At 38.2% G+C, this 23,880-nt stretch overlaps 2 protein-coding genes across 5 annotated transcripts in view; one reads left to right on the top strand and one right to left on the bottom strand.

The window, feature by feature from the left end:
- The window catches only part of skiv2l2 (Ski2 like RNA helicase 2), a 25,554-nt gene extending 21,413 nt beyond the window's left edge, over positions 1 to 4,141 (top strand). Inside the window, exons 22-27 of the mRNA XM_015381448.1 lie at positions 1,106 to 1,269; positions 1,844 to 1,949; positions 2,378 to 2,434; positions 2,506 to 2,668; positions 3,013 to 3,117; positions 3,841 to 4,141. Coding sequence (XP_015236934.1) covers positions 1,106 to 1,269; positions 1,844 to 1,949; positions 2,378 to 2,434; positions 2,506 to 2,668; positions 3,013 to 3,117; positions 3,841 to 3,893 — 648 coding nt within the window. The 3' untranslated portion in view covers positions 3,894 to 4,141. The remainder of the gene's footprint in view (positions 1 to 1,105; positions 1,270 to 1,843; positions 1,950 to 2,377; positions 2,435 to 2,505; positions 2,669 to 3,012; positions 3,118 to 3,840) is intronic.
- A 207-nt stretch (positions 4,142 to 4,348) lies between these two features.
- plpp1 (phospholipid phosphatase 1) lies at positions 4,349 to 23,675 on the bottom strand. 4 transcript variants are annotated; one of them, XM_015381450.1, is made up of 6 exons: positions 23,155 to 23,675; positions 14,441 to 14,595; positions 10,846 to 11,126; positions 7,913 to 7,970; positions 5,598 to 5,774; positions 4,349 to 5,002 (listed from the first exon to the last, which is right to left on the bottom strand). In XM_015381450.1, exons 1-6 carry the CDS (start codon positions 23,210 to 23,212, stop codon positions 4,886 to 4,888), a joined length of 846 nt encoding a protein of 281 aa, XP_015236936.1. In that variant the 5' UTR covers positions 23,213 to 23,675; the 3' UTR covers positions 4,349 to 4,885. The 4 variants fall into 4 exon arrangements, with proteins under 4 accessions (XP_015236936.1, XP_015236937.1, XP_015236939.1 ...); XM_015381451.1 differs by lacking the exon at positions 14,441 to 14,595 and adding an exon at positions 12,556 to 12,707; XM_015381453.1 differs by lacking the exon at positions 23,155 to 23,675 and adding an exon at positions 12,556 to 12,707 and having other exon boundaries at positions 14,441 to 14,565.
- Positions 23,676 to 23,880: the final 205 nt, after the last annotated feature.

The following is a 23,880-nucleotide window of genomic DNA, read 5'->3' as shown; positions in this document are numbered from 1 at the left end:
AATCCAGGTGTGTCTGACCTCAGTAACCATGACAACATAGGTCAGACACACCTGGATTAATCAGTCTGTCCAGGAATAAAGACAGGAAAGAAAGGAGCTGGCTGGAGTCGAGGAAGTGGTGGAGTTGGAATTTTTCTCTAGATATTCTGTAGGATGAAAAATGTGACATTTAATCTCTCAGCAATGCCCTGCTTCCCTCTCCCTGACTTTATTAATGGTAACAGTACTTTTATTTTTATTTTTCAGTTAAATTTCTGCTGTGCACATTCACGTTTGTCATGGTGTTTTCAATAAACTATATGATCAGCAGCACGATGTGCTTACATGAGCGAGAACATTGATTAGTTAAATCTGTCTTAAATAAGTGACGTTTAAAAAAGCGATGTCTTTTTGGTGAAACTCTGTAATCACAATTTGCCTAAGTTGAGTCGGAGTTGGTCTGCTAAATCCGATTTTTCAGTTTCCCCACTATTTACATCTCTCTATAGTGTTAAAAAATTCAGAAGTATAAATTTTCTTTAGTGTTTGATCTTCCCGGCAACACATTTACCATCCTGTGTGATAGTAACCCCCTGTGCTGAGCAAAGTGAGCATCAGGTGCTCTTTCATTTCCCTCCTGTGATCCGATTATGGCTGAAACCACAGCGCTCACCTTATTTGTTTACATAATTTGCTTAGAAAAACAGGTAAAGTTGTCCCAGCTTGGAAGCTGCATCATAACAGAGAAGTCCTTCATCTGAATCCCATTTCCACTGAAACGATACAACCTGGTTTTCTGAAATGAATATGTTTTTTTTAAATATTGCTAAATAGGACCAGAAATTCTTTTTTCGGTTTGTTTTCTGCTTCTCTAACAATTCTTTATCAGCAGGCATATCTGTGAGTTCAGTTACATGAAGCAACAGCTCTTGTCTTGTTTCTTGCTGATAAAATGTGCAGTTTTAAAATATATTTTCACCCCTTTTTAATTGCTTGTTCTATAAAAGCTTTAAAAAAATGGATTGTAATCAGAATTCAATTCAGTTCAAAGTTCTGCTTGATCCCAAAGGAAAATTAAATAATAGTAAAAGAATAACAATTTTTGTTTGTTTTTTTTGTTTTGCAGATTGCGACTGAGGTTCGAACCGCCAAACGGGAGCTGAAGAAAGCTCGGACCGTCCTGCAGATGGACGAGCTGAAGTGCCGAAAGCGAGTTCTTCGAAGGCTAGGCTTCGCCAGCCCCTCTGACGTCATTGAAATGAAAGGCAGAGTCGCCTGTGAAATCAGCAGGTAAGGAGAAAACTAAAAGCATCCTTGTAATCCAAACTGTAGTTATTTTTATTGCAGCATTTACATGCCACTGGCCATTCATACAATAGGTTGGATATTTTCGGGTTATTTTCCACTGTTGAACTCTGTTCGGTGCAGAAAATGGATTTGTTTACTTTGTCTGCTAGCCATGAAAGTGGAATCAAAATGATCTGATTTCACAGTAATGTAATTTAAAGAGTAATTTCAGTCAGAAGCCAAAACATTTAGAAAATGTTGAACATGGCAGATAGCTGTGCTGTTTATATGGAAAATTCCGAAACTGTTATTTTTATTGGCAAATCAAAAATATTTCTACCCATTCCTAACAGTGTAATTTTACCTCAGTTTGTCATCTTTGGCTTAAAGTTCTGGATTTTTATTTAGTTTATCATTTAGAAACTCTTAATGTTTAAATTGTAAGATCTATCTTAAATTTTAGCGTTCATTCTAACCTTCAACACATTTCCTCTCAGTTATTGTGTAATAAGAACAAGAAAAGCACATTAGTGATCCTGCTTTACAAAGTGCTAATCCTGAGTGTCGACTTGTGCAGCGCTGATGAGCTCCTGCTGACAGAGATGGTGTTTAATGGCCTCTTCAACGACCTGACTGTGGAGCAAGCCACTGCCCTGCTGTCCTGCTTCGTCTTCCAAGAGAACGTATGAACAAAACTCCCATAATTCCTCTAATTCTCTGCACAAACATTCCCAGCACAATCAGAATCCCTTTCTGGCAGAGTCCAGATCAAGTTTGCGTTCTTGGCCTGTTTCACTGCTCTGCTAGCAAAGCAAACTACAGGTTGATTTGTTTGTCTTGTCTAATGAAGCCTGTTGTTTAAACAACGAGGTGGTTTAGAGTGAGATTATTGAGTAGAGCTCTTCTCTGGCTTTTATCCTGCATAAACTGTTTTCAGCTTGTCAAAATAAGTCCCTAAAGCTTGAATTGAATTTTGGATAATAGTTATTTAAATAATCTCGGTTTCAAGGCTTCCTCGTTTCTCTGTTTCTTCTTAGGCAGGCTTATATAAGGTGGAAATAGCTTTTTTGTTTTGTTTTCTGACCATTGATGAGGTTATTTCGCCCTGCAGGCCAGTGAGATGCCAAAACTAACCGAACAGCTGGCTGCACCACTCAGACAAATGCAGGTGAGACCTTTAGGTGCACAGACTGACTTCTAGCTAAAGTGGAGATGTGAACACTACCTTATACCTTTTAGGAGTGTGCAAAGCGCATCGCCAAAGTGTCTGCAGACGCCAAGCTGGAGGTTGATGAGGAGACTTACCTGAACCAGTTCAAACCCCACTTGATGGATGTAGTCTTTGCTTGGGCCAACGGGGCCACATTCGCTCAGATCTGCAAGATGACTGACGTCTTTGAGGGTTTGTTTTTTCCTCTCTGTTCCTTTTTTAATGTTGCCTTTTAGGGGTGTAAAACAGGATGAATCATGTGGCTCATTTTTCCCAGAAGTTTCATTATTTGCTAAAAGTGATCTCATGGATAAAACATGGGATGGAACCATAAAAGAAATATGAATCTGTGTTGAGAAACTCCAGGGAGGATTTCATAAGCTCTTGTGTATTTTTTGGCAGCTAAAATCGAACTTAGGAAATTTCTGCAATTATTCAGCTGTGTGTTAATTTAACTTTAAAATGACCTCTGCTGTGTTTTTCTTAGATTTCTGTGCAAGTGCCTCATTCTATCTTTAAATATTGTTTTTCTGTAGGAAGCATAATTCGTTGCATGCGACGTCTGGAAGAGGTGCTGCGACAGATGTGCTCTGCAGCCAAAGCCATTGGTAACACTGAATTGGAGAACAAGTTTGCAGAAGGTAAGATGCTCAGGTTTTCTTCTTGTTTGGTTCAGAATTTTTTGTTCTTTTATATTCAATAATTTTCTGATTTAGAAATTTTGGTTATTTCGGGGGGACTGAATACATTTCTCTTGATGCTCATAAAACCACATACTCTTTACTGAAGATGTATTTAGCCTTTTGTTGACAAATGAAATGTAAAAGCTTTCTGGGAATAAAAATAGTACTTTTAACCAAATTGACCATGAAACTGTTCAGTTTGCTTTAATTCGTATTTATTCCTGATGGTCAAGGATTGTTTCAGCTGCAGCTATTATTAAAGCACTATATAAAGCTAATGAGGATCTTACAAAACAAAAAACACTTTCATTTTTATATATTGGCCTTAACAAAAATGCTAACATCTGGCAAATTGAAGTTTAAAAAAAATCATAGCTATTTCCCCCTTTCAGTACATAAAGATATCAGTCTTAAATATTGCTAGATTTTGCAGTTAGTTTGTTTTTAGTTTCTACACCTTTGAAGTTCAGAATGACCTCCAAACAGAAAGGTTTTGACTTTAGTTGGAATACACTGCAGTTTTCTCTCTCAGCCAGCTGATGAGCAGTGTGCAGCTCCATGTGAGGAAGGATCAGCAATCTAAACAGTTAAATGTTGATGGAAGCTGTTTCAAACATAATCAAAATATCATACAGGTACACATTCCTTAAAACTGAACCTTTCTTGTTTTTATTTTTGCAGGAATAACGAAGATTAAGAGAGACATAGTCTTTGCTGCCAGTCTCTATTTATAGAGGAGGTGCCATGACGTCTTCCACCCTGTTATCTGAATCATTTTACCCCATTTTTTTTTTATTTGTTTTCTCCATCATATCCTCACTACAAATTTATTTTGGATTGAAAGCACCAAACTAGTCAGAAAACAGAAGAGTTTAGCTTATATTGGGCTTTTTGCTCAAACTGGTTCATACGTCAAACAGATAACATCGAGTCAGTCTTCATGACTAAGATGGCTTTATTTTTCCTTATTTTAAACATTTGTACATAATTGTAACTTTTTCAATAAAAAGTCTGTATGTTGATTTTCTTTAACATACAAAAGCACAATGTTCTGTATTTGTTTTACATGAGATACACAGGAAGCTGTAAAAGCAGCCACAGCAGTCCAGTACAAGGCATCACAGGACGAATCGGTCTGCTCTGCATCAAGCTGACCCAAAACGACAAGTCAACACTTTGATTAGAATATGAGGTTAGACAGCAGCAGCCTGGATGTGCAGCAGGTCTCCGTTCTTTGGTTTAGAGTCAGCCTCATCCTCCAGTGAGTCACTGATTGCCTTTAAAACTTTTCATCTACTTAATTCTGAGTGCTGGAGACATAAAGCTAACCCTAAATCAAACTCTTAAACACACTGACTGCAGTTCAGGAGAAGCAATAAGCAGGATTACATTCACAGGTTTCCAACACCCCTCCTTAGCAGTGGTCAGACCCTTTAGGTGTGTGCATGCAAAGTTTTCCTTCGCCTCAGTAGATCAGCTCCAGCGTCTGATTTAAATCTGCATCAGTTATTTTGGGGGGTAGGGTCCATATTAAGTGTTGATAAACGAGCATAAATTAGTAGAAAATGTGAAATTTAACAAGGCCATATGTGGTTCAGAGGATCAGGTAGTTTGAACTGGACTTCCATGCAGTGTACTGGATGGGGGATTTAAGTGGGATTAAAGCCTTCATAGCTGGAATTTCTGGCTGTGCGTTGGAAGGAAAGGTCTCCCATTCCCACTGAGCTTAGTTTGGACTCTCAAAGTGGTTCCCATTTGTTGGAGTTTCCTGGAGCGTCGTATGAGGGATGTCTATCTCCTTACTGGACTCTGCTGATTTGAAAAAGTCGGACACGAAGAAGACCTGAAAGAATCAGGAAAAAAAAAAAATACATTGTTTTATAAATGCTGCACCGACCAAATTTTTTTATTAAAGTAATGGGCCTAAAAAAAAAAAAAAAAGTAGATGTGTTTTAACAGGACAAAACAAATTTCCTGTAAAAATAGCCTGCGTTTGAATTAATCCTAAAGGGATCATTAATTGTAGATCATGTGTTTCTATACACATGTAAAGACAAAAATGTCTGCTTCAGAAATGTACAACATACATTCATCCGAACCATTCTACTGTAGATCTTACATACTGAACCTCTGCTTTAGTTCCAAGTCTGATTTTCAACCAGACATGGCTGTTGCTTGATTCAGTCAGACATTCTGTCCCTGCCCCCAAACAACCACCCCGTCATCATGATGCTGCCATCATTTTTTTAGGGTGGGTTGGTACATTCTTTTTTTTTGGCTTACAAAGCATTTTGTATGCAGCTTAAAAGTTAATTTTCAGTGTCTAAGGCTAATGTGTAAAAATAAAAAAAACTCAGAAGTATGAATACGTTTAAATGACAACCTAGATGCAACTGGAGATTAAATATTGAAATGGTAGATAACAGATTAGAACGTACCACCAGCAGAGCCATGATGGCCCCCTGCAGTAGTCCTGTCAGTACGTCACTCCAGTGATGTTTGTAATCCGACACCCTGGACAAGCCGGTGTACACCGAGGCAGCGATCAGGAAGAACTGAAGGGTTGGTCTGAGCAGCCGCGCCCACTGGACCCGAAGCCGAGCCTGCAGGTAGAGCTGTGGAACACGGCCAGATTATTTTTACCATGAACCATAATGAGAAGAATTTAGGAGTAAAATTTAAAGGTGACTCTTAACTTAAACTAAATACACCAACAATCAAAATATGTCAACAGTAAAGTGTGACTGGCTAAATTAGTATTTTTACATCAGTGTTTGTGGTAAATGTCTCACATCTGTAGCAGAATGTTTGCCAAACTCGTTCTACTGAGATGATCCTGTTTATGTGCCGTCCCTCTATTATTTATGGTTTTGTTCCAAGGACAAACAAGTTTAACCTTTGTCCAGCTCTGCCTTTATTTTCTTCCTGCTGCACTTTTGTGACGCAAATGCTGAGGAAAAAAAAAACTGCTTTCCATAAGTGAGCTTCCGCCCGATACAGAAGAAAGGAGCTTAATGCATAAATGCTGAGACTTTGTCCCCTGCTCTATTTCTATCCAAGCATTGAATGAATCAGCAGCTCATAAAGTTGATCAGGGGCTTTGCAGTAAAACCAGCTCTGAACAACTTTAGCTCTACGGGTACTGATCATATGGTACCAGAGGGTGAAACTAAAGCTAAATGAAATCCAACACTGAGCCCATTTGGGTGAAACTCCAGCAGGAAACAATGACAGCAGACATGTTTTTCCACGTCATAAAAAGCTTGTTTAATGCAGACACCAAGTAATGGATCCTGTTTGTCCTGAACGTGTGTCAGAGACTGAATGGATCCCAACATATTTATGAAATCCATTGGCAAATAACATCTAGCTGCAGCTTGGAAAAAAAAACAAACAAAAGGGTTAAAATTAGCAAAGATCCTCCCATCTAACCATATACCAATAAACTCAGCTAAAAGGTTTCTCTCTTATACTGGAGTTTTTTAGGGAATTACTAATTATTGCTCAAAATCTCATATTTTGTGGTACTATCGTGATAATTATAATGCTAACTGTATAGCTGTGTGCGTATCATATCAGAGCCCCACAATCACAAACATTAATCTGAAAAAAATATAAAGATTTAAAATGGGCTTTTCAGGACACAAGTTATATAAAGAAGTGTAATTTATATAATTAAACATCCCATAGTAATAGTCTTCAAATTTGCCAATGCTTCCAATAAAAGAGTGAAAGATAAAATTCACAATTCACCTATTTTCAACATTTTTGTTCTTAATCATCACTAATTCTAATATATTGTTTAAATTAAGAATCACATTTTTTTAACATGACTAGAAATATGTCACAACAAAAATAAAAACCCACCCCTGTTCAGTATAAAGGTTAGGGGAAAAAAATTCCTTTGAGTTTGAAGGTCGGCAGTGACGGCAGGCCTTTGCCATGTTAAAAATACATGTATTCACTATAAAACAACTAAACTATTTACAGTTTGAACGTGTAAATCAGATTTTGAGTTCAGTTTACTGTGCAAGTGCTACAATAGGAGGATCTACATGCACTGAGGCATCTTTAATCTAACAGCTCATTTTATCAGACTTTAGAAATCAAGAGGAAGTTATTGAGCAATGCTGTCATGACTTTGACTTTGCCACCTAGCCAGAGGCAGACCACACCAAGCAGCTGTTGATGCATGTAATGTTTGGACAATACATATAAAACTGTTCAGGTACAGCTATTCAAACAGATCATTTCAGGAATAACTACACTCTAAAGCAGCATATGTAATTAGCAAAATTTTTCAAAAGATCTGTTTTTCCAGTAATGTTTCATAATTCTTTCACCCTATGTCAGGGATATTTCCTGTTGACTAAAAGAAGTTGCAAAAGAACAGCATGATTAGTTCAATAATAAGATCTCATCATGTTAACTGTTTTCAAAGTTAACATAAGTCACACTGAAGAGTACAATTGTCTGACTTCCAGCGGCAACGCCTTATTCGTTAGGTTCTATTAATACGTAAACCTAAAAGGATGTTATCTCGAAAATCAAGATAATTCCATTTAAGCTTTTAATGATCTACAGTCAGGGTCTGGTTATTCTGACCAGTTTTACTTATTTGCCCTTAGCTAAACTAATCAAGATCTCATGTCTTTATTGGTAAATCCTGTTAATCCATCATCCGATAATCGGTGTTGATGCTCAGTTTCTTTTATGTACCTTTCGCAATAAATTCAACACTTTTCATACTTACAGCGAGGAACAGCATGCAGTACATGGAGAATGACGAGTGACCAGAATAAAAGGACAATCTGCAACAGAAAGACAGAAACCATGGCTCAGGAACATTAAGATTTTTCCAAAAAAGTAAAAAAAAAAAATAAACCACTGGACTTTGTTTTCCAAGTTTGGAGACATTTCGATTCCCATCCAGGAAGTTTTCTTAATTCAAAATGTCTGGATTAGCATTCAGTTCCAAGCTTTATAGAGTAGCCCAGCGGAGACCTGTTGTGGCTTAGTTTAAACAAAGGAGAGGAGAGGCTGAAAGGGTCTGCTCTCCCCAACTGTCCTTTGCAATCTTTCTGAAACACAAATGCTTTAATTGGTTGAATAAAAAGCAGGCTACAGCTGTCACTCCTAATAAGATAGCTGACAGACAGTCTGGTCTACAGACTGGTTTGTTAGTTTATTTAATGTTCCAAGTCAAACTCTGCTCTCCGTTCCCTGTGAGGCTCCGGTACCTGAAAATATCAACCACAAAGTTGTTCCTTTTCCTGAATGAAAATGACTCAATATGTTTTACAAACAGCATTCAATGTCATCAATCCCTCCAGCTTCCATGGCCAGGCTGCATACATCAGCATTATGCTCTCACCACTGTGCTTCAAGGTGATGTTTTGTTTTTTTTAGCTCCCTCTGCACGGTTTTGGATTTTATTCCAAAATCCTCAATAGCGACATGTTGCCTACGTAATGTTTGACCAACTGAAGACAGGAAAGGGGATATTTGTGGAGTCACTGAAAGATTCTCCCACCTGAGCTATCAGAGTCTACAGCTCCTCCCAAGTGAGTAGTTAGTTATTTTTGCCCACCCTGTCAGTTTATGACTGTTTCCTAGTAGATTTGCAGTGGTTCCATATACTTTAGTGGTGGATTAAACAGAATAAGGCCTTCTGAAGGCACTGGGAGCTATGAGTTTTTTTTTTCTCTCACCAGGTTAACAAAGTAAAATGGTGGGGGAAAAAATAAGCAAGCCACCTTTTTTTCTTGTCTATTTGTGAAAAACTTTGAAGATAGATCTCGGGCCCTAGTTTAATCACAAACAGTGGGATGTCGGTTTTAATCCCAATTTCTGGACGTCACTGGAAGGTTCTTCAAAATAACTATGAGTAAACGGAGCAGTGATCCAAATGTATTAGTGTTCCTTTAATATATGCATCTTATAAACAAATGTCAGTCTGCACTTTAGCAAAGACAAACTCCGCTCTAACCTGAGGCTTTGTCTCTCCTGGGCATCTAGAGTCATGTTACTGTAAGCTGATGCAGAGCAGGCCACTCTGACCTGGACTCTCTTGTTCTGATCTGCAGCACCCTAAACACGCCAAATAAAGCAGCTGGAAATCTGTGTCCAAACACAGCCGGAATCCCTGGATCCCTCTCTGGGACTGCGGTCACACTACATTTAGTAAAAAGGCAGAAAGCAGATAAGGAATGGGAATATCAACAAAGATGCACCACACCCGTGTAAATATACAGTGGGTAACAGTGAAAACTGAGCAGTGGGGGAGAACAGACAAAAGCAGCTAAAGGACACAGAGGCTGAAGCTTTGCGCTGGTAAAGGAAACAAAAGGGCAGCCTAAAAAGTACAAAGGTGTCCGAGTAATAAAGGGGGACATAATGCGCCTCGTCTCTCCACCCTCAGTGCTCCTCTGTGCTGAATGAGAAGAGGAAATCCTCTCCTCCCAACGTTCTTCCCGCTGCTCTGAGCTGATAACAGACACGGAAAAACTTAATAAAACAAGCTTTTACATTCCTGTGGTGTTACTCAGCCTATCTATCTAACATCATATGCGGTTACACTGGTTTCCCCTTTACATGATATCCGCTTTTAAAAATGAACTACATTTTTTTTAAATCTTTGATAAAAACAAAACCCATAAGTGGGATGTAGTTTTTGCTGATAATGTGTAACATGTAGAGATTTACAGATTTGATATAACTGTAGCAAAACTGTACAATTTAAGCCAAAAAAAACCCCCAAAAACAAATCTAAATATTGGATTACATCTTTCTGCATCTGTAATCTCTGACATAAGCAAGCTGACAAAAACACTTTGATCTGCTTTGGTTTAAAGTTCATCTAACCAGTTAGTTAATAATAAATGGGCCAGTTTTTAATGCCTGATGTTGAATTTGTCTGTTTTTTCAGAAATATCACTCAAACCTTTTCATACCGAAAACTACAAAGTTAGTATTTAAGTATGTATGATTATATGTATGATGTCATTATTAGTACTGGTCATTACTCAAAACTGTAATATCAGAAGTAAGGTTGTATCAGGGCATTCTTAACATTTATGGATTATAGATTAAAATCTTGCTAATCTGAGCAGCATAGAGAATTTCTTTAGCTCCTGTATCTGTTAAGACTTGTTTAGAACTTGCAGCCTGGCCTGTTATGCAGAAAACCTGAAGATCTGCAAGTGACCGCGTAACCTTTGCACTTCTAAAACCAATACGAGCAGAAGACTTTAGGAGGATTTATTTCACTCCCATCAAATATCTATAACTGTCAAAAATGCAAAATCTGTTCCTGAACAAGAAAGATTAACAAAGGAAAAGAGAAGAATAATTATATTTAATAGATGTTTTATTCATATTTGTACCCTCCGGCATTTACTTCCTATCTCAGTGTTGGATGTTAAACCACAAGGAGAATGTTTCCTTTCTCCAACAATGCAGTTTCCCTTTTTCAATATAAAGAGAAATTATATTTTCCTCTTTTCTAGTCCAAACTGGTTTAACATTAGGACTGTGGCTTTAGTTAACCAAAAGACAATTCCTCTTTAAGAGATACACTATTGTTTTTTTTTTTGTTTATTATTCCCTGAACAGAAACTACACCCTGGATGTTGTGACTAAACTCCATCCAACAAAGGAAAACGGTGCATGTCTGGAGGCACGTACCTGCCCTCGTTGACCATCTTTGTGTCTCCAGTGCAGGTGAAGTTTTCAATGTATAACCCTGCAGAGCAGTTGATGAGATTCCAGTTGGGTTTGCACACATCCAGGAAGTGCGGCCTGAGCCGGCCGATTGAATACTTGGCGATGTCTGTCAGGGACTGGCTCATGGCGGCACCGAACAGAAATGTACCAACAGCTTTGTAAACACAGGCAACATAGCTGCCAAACGTAGACTTGGATTTAAGGCGGTTTAGATAAACTAAAAGGCACTCGCCTAAGATCATCTGCAAAGGAAGGGATAAAAATCATTTAGGAAAAATGCAAAACAGAAAAAAACTCACTTTAAGAAATCAAGGAAAATAATTTCTTATTTATTAAAAAAAATATTTCACATTATTAGGATTTCAAATAGTTGATCAAATGACAGATAGATATGCTTTAATTTAGATTATTGGAGAATCGTTATTTTCAAATCAGAATATTTACATCAATGCAGTTGTGAAAAGCCAAGCAAACAGACAGAGCATGACATGCTACAAATCTAAATATTTATAAAGTTTCTAAATTAAAATCAACACTAATTAAGCATGTCTTCCTAACTCTGGACAGAACCAGCTGGTTTTTTTTTCCTGTCTGTGCGATAAGGTACACTAAACAATGTAACCAGAGTTTTCAGAAGGAGAAAAAGCAATCTAATCCAAGGAAGATGTCCACTTACTAAACATTTTAGGAAGTTTATTCCTTATCTTAATTTGCATCTTAATCAAACAATACATGTAATAACTGTCAGAGATGTGTAAGAAAAATCCTCTTTTTTTTTTTTTGCATTATTTTGATCATATGTGATAACTGCAGCAGTTCTTTACTATTTGGAGATTTTTTTTTTGTCTCCTTTATCATCATTTTTGTTGTTGATTAAATAGCTTTTTTACTATACCACATCTTTTTTAACTGAATCATGTTTTCCTGCCTTTCTCCCAAAGAGAGAAGAGCCTCTGCGTCACATCATAGTTATCTGGCAGGAAAACAGGAAATAATGAATTGGTATTCAGACGTTACATGATTCTTTAATTTAAAAATAACAAACAGTATACTACAATATAGAAAAATGAAAGGCTTCAATCTTTACTTTTTGCTTATATTATTTTTTTATGTTGTTCCCACATGATATAAATTATAATGTATGATAATAATGTTGAATCAGATAAATCTTTCCTTTATGTCGAGTTCCCATAATGTATGGATGCAGTATAATACATGTTTGAGTTTTATATCAGAGAAAGCTTATAAATAGCCCAGACCAAACGCCCCATTCTGCAAAGTACTGATCTGATAAAACTACAAAGCAAAGCTGAACCATGTGATGCCATTATTTTTGGCTTCAATAATACCATGTTAAAAAAATGGTTTTAGATCTAAATTAAAATGGAATCTAAAGTCTCCCTTTAACTGCAAAGGAAGACTTTCCATCTACATTATTTAAACCTGTAACTTCAGATTCATTTAGTGAAAATGCATCTTAGAATAAAAACATTGCTCTCCTGCTGTTTCATATTTATGTATATATATAAAAAATAGATGCAGTTTTTAGTCAGAATGGTTAAATCTGCAGTGGTTTAAAAATGGAAAAGGGTTCAAACTGATTCAAATGGCAAAAGCAGCTGTTAGAAGAGATAGAAAGGAAAACTGTTAGTAGACAAAAAATGCACTTACAATGATAACTGTGGTGGGAATCATAACTGCTCCTAACAACTGATAGGATATGGTCTCCTCTTTAAAGGGGTACTTGATCGTTTCGTCATTACAGTAAAAGCCTCGGAGGAAAGGCCTGTGCTTCAAATTGAGTATTGCAAATGGGAGTCCCACTAACAGAGAGGCAATGAGAGAGAAAGAATATATGGGTTAAAAGAGGAGTCCAAACATCCTCCCATCATGCCACAGTGTGTCCCTTAGGAGAGCCGAAGTCAGCAGCCTGCTGAGAGGGTCCAAAGGAACGAAGCAACCCCTCCAGGTAGTTTTCCAGCTTTTCAACAACAATGTTAATGGTTAGGAGTCACATGCTGGTAAAGAGTGAAGGTTAATTCAAACAGTCAAAGGAGAAAAACACATTAATGGAAAGTCTCATGGGGTTAGAGAGGATTACTTTCCCATCTGAGCAGCAGGGATAGAGTTTCCAAACAGGCTTCTGACCAAACCATCCATGTTTACCTGAAATCACCTCTAATCTGTTTGTTTGTTTGGAAATCTCCTCTCCCTGAGAACTGATCATAGAAGATGCAAGATGCACTTTTACACATAAAAACAACAACTTAAAGGTGCGTTTCGACTTTTCCAGAAACCAGGGAACATTTTCTGAGTCTCCCTCCCCCAAATAGTGTTTCCAGGCAAACAATAATCGAAATATGTCCGTGTTAGACAACCTTAAACCAGGAAAGATCTGTTTCAGTGGCAAATCTTAACTTTAAAGACACATACCATGCAACTGTCTGTCTATGTGTGAGCGGCTAATGCAGTTCAACCGGTTCAACTGGTTTACAAAAAAAATATATATATATATATTTAAGGCTGTCATCAGTTTTCTGAAATTTTAAAAGCTGTTTTTCCACTTTCATTAAAAGCTTTTAGCAAAGATTGTAATTAGGACTCCATATCAAGAAACGTTGTTATAGTGTTGTGCAATAAATTGGTTCACCATTAACCTTTGATCCTTATGGTCCAACTGCATCATTATTACCATAAATATAACTTACCGGTAGGCATAAAGGCAGTTAGTCTCTGCATCCAGTAAAATAGAATTATTATCCATGAGTTATAATTTCTTGGCAAATATTACAATCCAAGCAGTTCTTTCTGACTGCGATATTTCCCACCTTCATATTGCATTGACAACTCTAATTTTATATCTTGTTTTCTCTAGAACAGCCCGGGTAAAACAAGAGGTTTAGTGATATTAAGTTGCAGAGGGAAAAGGTTCAGAGTCGAAACGCACCTTCAGTTCCTGAAAAACCAAACCAGTAACAACCCACAGATAAAATTAGGGAAACGGAGCCGACTACAGAAAACTAAAACAAAGAAAAACAAGCCAGCAGTCCGTCCAACTTCCGTTATAGACTCCAGAACCCGGCGTACGGCTGCCTGTGTGTCTGTCGTTGTGATTAACAGCAGCCGTTGAGCATAAAGCCTGCTGTGTGTCCTCCATGTCCAGACACACATCCTTTGCTTCTTCAACAAATAGTTGACTTTACTGATTTTTAAATCCTTTTTTAATTTATTGCATTCCTTGATGTTTTTAAGTGGACATCCTCCTTCGCTCTCAGCTTTTTTTTTAAACCACACTTAGCTATCAGAATATACAGAGCATTATTATCTGAGAAGTTTTCACTATAGTGCAGCTTTATCAGCTCAGAAAAGCCTCTAAGTAGGTCTTTTGACTTGCCAAACCAGGAAAAAGTTAAGTGTAGCCAATAACTAAATGAATTAGCGACGTTTGACCTGGGGCAATGGCCTCGGCACTCCTTGGAGCACATGTGTTACGCTGGTGTTTGACAAGTCAACATACGCACTCTGAGACAGGCTGCCAGGAGTGACTACTACTTACAGAACTAATAGGCAGGCCGAGGCCCACAGTGTAGAGCACAGTGGAGGGGATTGTGCTGTGGTGGAAAGGGTACTTGATGCTGTCATCGCTACAGAAAAAGCCCATTTGGTAAGGACGGATCTTACCCAGGTTAAAGATTGCCAGAGGTAGACCCCCTGTGGAGGAGAGATCGGGACGGGTTACCACAGGATGAAGTTAGCGGTTTACAAAATAAAGGCTGCAAACATAACATGTTATTTGAGTAAAGAGATTATGTCAAAACAGAAGCCTGCAGTGCTATCTAGGGATAAATGAGTAATCGGCATCAACAAAACTACTGGCTCATGGTTTTCAGCGAACAAGTATGAGTGTGATGGGGAAGAGCTGAGTCAATATTAATAACCATGTTTATTTACATCTTGTTGCTGTTTGTGTTTCTGAGGGGGCTGGTCATGTGACAGTGACGCAGCACAGAAAATGTATGATGCAGTATTAGTGCCAAAATGAGCACTAATGTGAACCCAGTGGCGCCCATTTCCTCAGAGCAGGAGGTTACATCCATTCTGATGCCAGCTACTATTCTGATTATTGATAGGCTGGAGCTTTAGAGAGCCTGGCCTCTAACCCGATTACCTACTTCCTCTGCTGTTCATTAGCACAGATAGCCTGGTGTTAGCATTGGATAGCATGTTTTAACTAATCATCCACTAGAATAGACGCACCAAGCTGAAGTTGAATGCAGCTTTTGAATTTGAAAACGTCCAGAGGACTATTCCACCACTTCCTTCACCACCTTAGTCATCTGTAATCCACTCTAGCAAAAGATCAAAATATAATTAGACTCCACCAACCTGCATTGTATTATTCTAGAGTAACTTGGGGTCTCCAGTCCTGGTCCTCAAGATTTACCATCCTACAGATTTTAGATGAATCCCTGCTCCAACAAAGCTAATTTAAATTACTTTTGCTGAGTCCAGCGGCTCCGTCCTCAGGAGGCCCGATTCGGAGGCCGATTCAGTCATAGTTTGGTGCCGAGGCCTGTTCGGTAGGGCTGAGTATCGACCTTGGTCTTGCTATACGATATGTGTCACGATACTTGGCTGACAATACGATATCACATATTGCAATATCACTATATATTCCGATATTTTTCCCAGCTATCAAAATTAAAAGTATAGAAAAAAGGCAAACGATTTTCATCAGAACATATTGATCATTTAGTTGTTTTTGTCTCTATGTTGTTTGGGGTTTGAGTCAGTTCACGTCCAGTGTGACTGCCTCAACTACAGTTATGGCGCTGCGCCGCACAGGGTAAGAGCTCCACAGGGCCATCTACCACAGTAGTGGTGCAGAGGTAGCCCGTTGCCTATTTTCCCTCATTGTTTTAGGTAAACATGTTTTTATTTTAATGATATTAAGAACCTGAAAGATTGATACTATATCGGACTACTGAAACATTACGATATATTGTGAAATGTATTTCTTCCCCCACACCCCTTCTGTCTAGATTGGAAAACTCCTTGTCATGCGAAATGCAGTTTAATATAATACAAGTATGTGAATAGTTTCTTCTGAAATTAATGAAAATATTTCCTTTAAATGGTTAGTGAGTCAGATATGTGGTCAGTAATGGTTTGTTGAAAGGTTTAATCTGTCCCTGTGCAAATGGGTTAGGCTGACATTTAAACACAGATTCCAATATCTCTGCAGTTTGGTGACAGTAACTCTGATATTTGCAATGATGGTACTGCTGCTGAAGCTCCTCGAAAATGTTATTAGCACTCAGAACAGTAGTATGATATCCATTCTTCGCCTGCTTTGTGTGTCAACTGTTGCAGTTGCTAGGCGACAGAGCATACGGGCGGTGAAGGCTGGACCCGTTTGAATCCAAAGCCAAAACTCTTCTAGCCTCCTTCTTTTGACAGAGCTCAAAGGGCCCAGTTAAGGCAGACTCTATTACCTTTTCAGAATGCCATCATATTTGGGTCTGGTAACGAGCCATTTATTTGATTCAGCTGTGTTCAAGCAGGGATGCTTCTAAAAACTAACGGGACCAGGGTTGGAGAACCCAGCTCTATGCTCATAGGAGTCTATATTAAAACCTGTTTGGAATTTGTCAAACCTTAAGTTATTTTGTGAAAATGTGATAAAGACCTGTTTTAATGAAGAGTGTGGACACAACTAACAATTATTTTGCAAATCGATTAATCTGTTGATTAATTTTTTATTAATAATTGGATAGCAAAAGTTTACTTGAAGGTATAGAAGATTATTGCACATTTTCCAAAAAAGACCCATCCTCTCTATTTAAAAAAAAAAAGAAAATGCACATGCACCACCCTGTACCTGCTCCCAAGAGGGAACACCTATAAAATGCGTATGAGAGCCCATTTCTCCTTGAGCACGCTCTGTTTAAAAGTTGCTGTTTGCATCGCTCATATAAGCTTAATTTCCAAAACAAGATTTGCAGTTTTTCCACTATGTCAGACTCACCACCGCTAAGTGAAAATGGGGACGAGCACGTAGGACGGCCTTATGTAAACATGTCACCAGAATGATTGACAATTAGGAGGACCACTTATTTTGATAATCCACCTGGAAAAAGAACATCCTCCACTTTACCTTTAAAGAAGACTTTGTACAAAATTAAACCAGGTAAAACTAAAAACTTTTTCAATTGAGTTCTAGATAGAGCGTAATGACAGACATAAAAGTTATTTTCTTAAATGTATAATGTTGACTTTTTTTTTAACAATCTTGATATAATTGCTGCTCTACATGGGTCGCTCTTTCAGCGAAAGGCACGTTTTAGAGTCTCTAGTTGACGATTATTTAAACAATCGATTAATCCGATTAATTGTATTCACGATCCTTTTTCCTTAACCCACATGCTTTTATTTTTTTAATCCAGTAGCAGTATGGCTACTGGATTAGAACAATTTTGTTGAAATTGTGTTCAACTGTTTAAAAAAAAAAAAAAAAAAATCTACATTTAAAATCCACAAAGCCTTCTGGTATTCACACACCAGCTGGGTTTAAGGAACAGATTTCAGGGATGATTTTTGGGCCAAAAACACACACCCTCGGTGATAAAGTGTGATAAGAATATTATGTTCTCTAGAGAGGAGCAGGCTTTGGAAACCCAAAATCTACAGGATCAACTAATGGATGCTTAGTTTATTAGCAATGAGAATAAATACTTTTATAGTCAGAAACCACAAAATGTAGGCATTATTGTCTTCAATCAGCAGTTTTATGAGTCAAAGGGAAAAAAACAAACCGTATTGTACGGACTGCAGAAACCAGCTTTCTTTATTCTTCTTTATTAAAGTACTGAGAGGCGATTGTTCAAAATCAAATAGCTGCATAGCACAACACTCCCTACAGATAAAATACCATAAAGATAAAAGATCCAGCTAATTGGATTTGACGGTTCAAAGTCTGCTGGCAAAGCTGCTGTCATCTCTCTGTCCTATTTAACCCATTGAGCTCCAGTAAAGAGACCTCATCATCATCCAAGCGGAGGCCAAGTCAATAGTTGAGTTGCGACAACTACTAATGAACTACAAGCAGACGGGCATCATAAAGCAGGTGGGACAGGGACACTAAGACAACTAGTTTAACATCAGTCTTTTAATAGTTTAATCCCACATATCAGGTCTTTCCCATCATCCACAAACACTGGTTTATTTAACTGTGGTGTCAGTGGCCGGGCAGCCAGCAGTAACTTCATTAAGCAGATTATTTCAGCTATGTCAGCTCAACAGGGCCAGTGCTGTCTTCTCAGCTCTCTGTGAAACAAACTTATTAAAATCATCCTCATCCTAATTTCATTTAGAGCGCACCCAAAATGATTTGCACCTCTGGTGTGCAAAACTATCTGCCTTGCTTGAACAGCATCTCCTCTTGTGATTCCCATTTTGAAAAGAGGCCTCTGAGTCAAATTACAACATCTATTAAAGAGAAAAAAAATTTAAAAAATCAACATAAAACAGTAAAATCTAAATGATAAAAATCCACCACTTACATTTGTTTCATTGCACTAATAAAGAACAGCATTCATTGGAGTAATCTTACCAACAAAATGTCTTGTTTTAGGAAGAATGAATACATTTTAAGCCCTTTTATATATTTCTATTTGGGGGCATAATGTGCAGGCCCGTTGTTCCTATGTATTCATTTTAATAGTTTATTACACATCTATGCAGTAAAGCGTGACCCCCAAACCTGGAGACAAATTGCCAAAGATCCCCAGTTATATTTTAATAATAAGATTTATTTTGTAGAGTGAGTTTGGGACACACTTGTCACTCATTGAGCTGGAAAACTTTCCTAACATTAACATCAGCTTGGAGTAAAACAAAAAACTTATAACACCCCTGCTGCACAGGCATAAACTGGTAATAACAAGGTTTAAATAATACTTTCACATAAAATATCACATTATAGAGTTTTATACATTTGCAGCACTGGAGTTGATCTCTAACTTGCTGCTGAACATGACCACTCAGCTGGCTGAAAAAGACATAACTGCACTTATTCAGGACTGTTTGGAAAGTTTAGAAAAGGCGTCTCTGAGTTGTGGCCCATTTGACGATCTCTGACAGCCTTTAGTGCTGCCAGGTTTAAATTCTAGCTCAGTGTTTGTGAGAGAAGCAGTTTAAACCTTGGAACAGACCGATAAATCCCCGTCATAAGATAGCTGACTCAGATTATAAACATAGTGACTGTAAGCACACACTTTTTCCTCTTACTCACCATGCATCAATAAATGACTATAAGAAAACTCATAGCTAATTAATATCTTTTACTATTTTATTAGCTTAAAACAACAACAAAAAGATTGGTTTTCTGTTTTAGGGTCTTGTGTTGACTACTCCTTTTTGGTCACATTAAGAACCAGCAAATAGTTTCAAATCAAGAAGAAGAAAAGGGGTTAATTGCTTAGTTCAGAGTCTAACAGTGAATCGGCCCTTTATAGAGACAGATCAGCACTCTAAGCACTTCAGTTAAGTATATATAATGACTCAATATCAGCCATTGCAGATAATGTAACACAGCACTTCAGCATCTACATTAAAACTAGATTCGCACACACCTATCTTCGGTTGTTTTGCTTCATGTTACAGACTTTGTGGTTCGGTTTGAGGGGGGAAAAAAAGCAAACCGAGTTGGTGAAATGATTCGAAGCAACATCTAAGCATCATGTTCTCTTAATGTCAGGGAATTCCCACGAGCACTTTAAAAAAAAGTAAGATCATGCTCTACAGAGACCCAGAAATTCCTCATGTGAGTGCAAACATCAGGAAATGGTAACACTTAATGATAAAACAAACAATGTTGTAGTCAAGAGCTGGTCCAAGGTCCAACATCTTTAGTTGTTTCACAAGTAACTAGTGAGCAAACAGTGTAAAAAAAGATTGACAAACACATCAGACACCATTTGTTAAACTTTGGGAAATGATTGCTTTTAAACATGCCAAATGATACAGATACAGGGTGGATAGAGTAAAAGATAAAGGATATAGATTGTCCTTTATCTAAATAAAGAATGAAAGGAATTTCTAGGTCAGGTGATATTTTTTTCTGCAGCTCACACCAGTATGGGTATTTTTTTTCTGACTACTATGAGAAAAATATAAGCATAAGAAGAACAATCTCACTGTCTACTAATACTTTTTTTTTTTTTTTTAACAATGTAAAGCCTAATAACTAAGTCTAATAACTATTAGACTTTTGTTGTTGGAATTCCATAAATGACAACCCCTGACAATCTGTTAGCCAGACTTTGAGTTTAGAAAATAAAGGCAGGGAAAAAAAGTAAAATACTCCCTGATTGTTCTCCAAACCCTTTCAGTGAGCATACAATGATTACCAATGAAAAAACAATCAATTAGCTCTAAATTAGGACTTTGTTATAGGCACATTCTGGGGTGAGGATCAGCTGGTATAGTCACCTTGAGTAAAAACAAAAATAGTATTTAATATAAGCTGATTTCTTCTACCCAAGACAAAAAATGAGAACAAATATTATCACAACTGTAAACATAACATTGCATGAGACTGGTTTTGACTTCAACAGCTGGTTAATTAGTCCAGCTATCTGCTCAGGGAGCTACACACAGCACACATGCTAAGTGTACAATTAAAATGAAACGAGATTAAACAGTACAATATGATGATGAAAGTTTTGGCAGAATTAATAAAGATACAAGGCTATCAATCTGTTAAAATATATTTGCATAGCCGCAGGAAGTGGGGACACTGTAGCACCCCCTAGAGGCGAGAGGCAGGGTTTTTAAAAATGTATTAAAAATAAATTGCACAATTTTTACATTTCTAATGAATATTTTTGGAAATTATTTTGACTTGTCTTATTGTACTACTATGAAGTCAGAAAAAAGTCCTTCCTAGAAACAAATTAAAGAAAACCCCTTCGTGAATGCCGGTGTTCTGTCACATCAGCATACCCCGTCAGACCGGCATACCTATAGTCAATACCTGTTAATCCCTTTAGTTTTACTTTAACCCCGTTTATCCCTTTGGTTTTGTATGAAAAATAAACTTTAAGCTACCTCAACAGGGGTGTATCCCTTTAAGTCATATACAAAAAAAATTAAGGTCAGATCTCCAGACTAAATGTGAGGTTAAATGTGTAATTTAGTCTGGTCCCGATGAATGAGAAATCGTAAAATTGTGGATGAGAACAACCCATTGTTTTTCAAACCATGTCTGTTCCTATTGGCCAACGCTCTGAGCAATGAGCGCAACTGACTGTGACGTAATAAGCGCGACAGAAAGCTGGTGGGGGAGTGTAAACAAACAGCCTGTTGGTAAAACGGCAAATACGTCCTTCTCAAAAATGAATGAGCATAGAGTCTCTTCCTGCTTATGTTTTAACGAAAATCCCAAGTCTAATCCTTCCAAAACTGATTCCAAAGCTGAGTCAAACGAAAAATGTTCAATAGTTGTTGATATCTTCCTTGTTGTGCTTTCTCCAGCGTTGTGCAGCTTTGTTGTCACGTCCTCAAACCACGCCCACTTGGCATCCAGAAATTCAAAACACATCTCTGCGTTGTAATTGGACTGCCAGTTCCAGACCCTGGAGCATTGATTAAGGCTAGACTCGCAGGCAAAAATTATTTTGGCCGCTGGTGGGTGGGGCTAGTTTACTAGGCTAATTTTAAAGTGTATTTTTCGTACAAAATTAGAGGGATAAACTGGACTAGCATACGCTTATGCAAATCTGACGTCTTGCGTACCAGGGGTGTAAATAATAATCGTTTTGTATCGATCCAACAGCCGACGATCTGATGCATCAACACGTCCGCAAGAGTATCGATTCATGTATTTTTTTTTTTCTTTTTTTAAATCCATTTGCTCCTGGGTGTAATTCTCCCTCCCGTGCTGCAGTGGTGCTAAACCTATTTTGCCCTCCTACCTCGCTTCCTGGTTAAACTCCTGCAGCAGTGTCTCACAGTGAGCTTGACATAGACATTTTTGATTTATGCCCAATATTGAAGCATGGTCTGCACTATATGCTGTGGGTCTTACGGCCGAGGCGGAGAGGAAGTGGTGGGTGGGTGAGTAGTCCGACAACGGAGGGACATGAGGGCCAAAAAGAGCAGGGATCCAGGTTGAAAAAGGGTCCCAGCGTTTTCGCGCGCCTCGCTCTTCTAGCGGGTGAAACTTCACGAGTCGTTTTCCACAATTTCGGTCATAAAAACAAAACAAGCCGACCTCCTGTCTGCTGCACTGCGGTCAGCTACAATTTGGGAGAGGTGCGGCGGAGCGTCTGCGGAGGGGGCGGCGAGGTATTGCATTGCACTGATTTTGTGCAGTATTTTTTGATGCAAGGCCTTTCAGAATCTACAGCGCAAGGGCATTATTATTTTTCAGTGAATGAGGTTTTAATAGGCCTAGGTGGACTGCAACTTTTCTACTTCTGTTATTTGCTGTTGTTTCTAAAATAAATGCACAACGATATTACAGCTTTCATTCATTTATTTCAAATTTGAAACATTGTCTAGCCTGTAAGGTAAAAAAAAATAAATAAAAATGAACCAATTAATCAAATCGTATCGTGGTGTATTCTTGAGTATCGAAAATAATCGAATCGCCATGATGGGTGTGATTTACACCCCTAATGCGTACTGACTATAGGTATGCTGGTCTGACAGAACAGCGGCTTTTCAAATTGGCGTAAGGCCAATTAACGTTTTTTTATTACGAAATTTAAAAAATAGTACATATATTCACCTGAGAACTAATTAATAATTAATATGATTACTAATGTCTCTGTGTTACAGACCCTGGATGCAGTATTACTATTACTATTTTTATTTACTGTAGTTTAGGTCTATATTCACATGGGTATTTTGTCCAAGAAAAAAAAAAAAACGTGTTCTCAACGCCCTCTGATCGAAATTTGTTGGACGCAAAGTTCACTCATGCCTCGGGCTATTGGCTGCTGTCATTCTGCGTCTAATTATTATGTCATTCAAAAAAAGAGAGAGTATAAAAGCTTCAAACAATCTTGAAACTATAATATAGAACATGAAACATGTTACTTGATAGTAAGCACTCAGTCCTGGAGGTTTCTCACTCCCTTCACGTGATGGTAAGCTGTTTAAAAAGCCCAGAATGAAGATTAAACCCGAACACAAAGCAGCTTATATGGTTACCAAGGCAACAAAGAGTCCACAGTAGAGAATTAAAGGTGTAAACACACATACCTAGAATCAGACAGGCTATATCGAGCACAACAAAGGGGATTCCTCTGCCCTCAAACATGTTGACTCCTGTCCGTCTGGGTGTAGAGTCCCTGTCTCTGCTGCGCCTTAATAAACCGTAGAGATGAACGCTCCTCCTCTGTTAAAGCTCCGGCTGTTGCTGTTTTTACACTCAGTCCATGAAGATTTAAAAAAGGTACCCAGCGGTAAACGGCAGTTAAAATATCACAACAAGGGAGTAAAAAAATAAAACGAACCAGCTCCGGAGGAGAGAGAGCAGCTTACATGTGAAGCGTCTGCTGCTGGAGCCGCCAGCCGCAGCTGTCGCTCTTCTTGTTCTGCCAACGGCTGAACCTGAGCCTCATGGTGGTTTTACAGCTGCTGACTGATTTTAAATAAAACAGCTCGCTCTCATGGAGGACCCGGTCATTTAGTAGAACACCTGTCCTCTGTTTGGCTTCTGCTGCAGGTGAAATACGAGCCGAAAACTGTCGAATACGTCAGAGACTGCAGCAGGCCATGGCGCTGCGTTCAAGTACCGGGGATTAGGTCGTAAATAAGGCGCGCATGATGCGTTCACGACGCGTCGGTAGAGTTGTGATAAAAACAGGTTACTCCACGATTCTAATATGAAATGCTGGCGTAACCCACCCCCAAAACAGTCTATGGTTTTCATTATGTCTTCTTTAAAAATAAAATAAATATATACATTAATATTGTGTCAGGGTT

The sequence above is a fragment of the Cyprinodon variegatus genome, unplaced genomic scaffold (genome assembly GCF_000732505.1).
Source record: "Cyprinodon variegatus isolate N-32 unplaced genomic scaffold, C_variegatus-1.0 Scaffold234, whole genome shotgun sequence".
Taxonomy (NCBI): domain Eukaryota; kingdom Metazoa; phylum Chordata; class Actinopteri; order Cyprinodontiformes; family Cyprinodontidae; genus Cyprinodon; species Cyprinodon variegatus.
Note: the sequence above shows the minus strand (reverse complement) of the source record. Positions and strands in the feature narration are given on the sequence as shown.

Excerpts from the sequence above, each read along its gene's own strand:
- plpp1 (XM_015381450.1), bottom strand. The coding sequence starts at position 23,212 with ATGTTTGAGGGCAGAGGAATCCCCTTTGTTGTGCTCGATATAGCCTGT. Across the intron at positions 14,596-23,154 it reads TATAGCCTGTCTGATTCTAG|GGGGTCTACCTCTGGCAATC; the intron begins GTATGTGTGTTT and ends TCTCCTCCACAG. Across the intron at positions 5,775-7,912 it reads ACTGCATGCTGTTCCTCGCT|CTCTACCTGCAGGCTCGGCT; the intron begins GTAAGTATGAAA and ends CGTGTTCCACAG.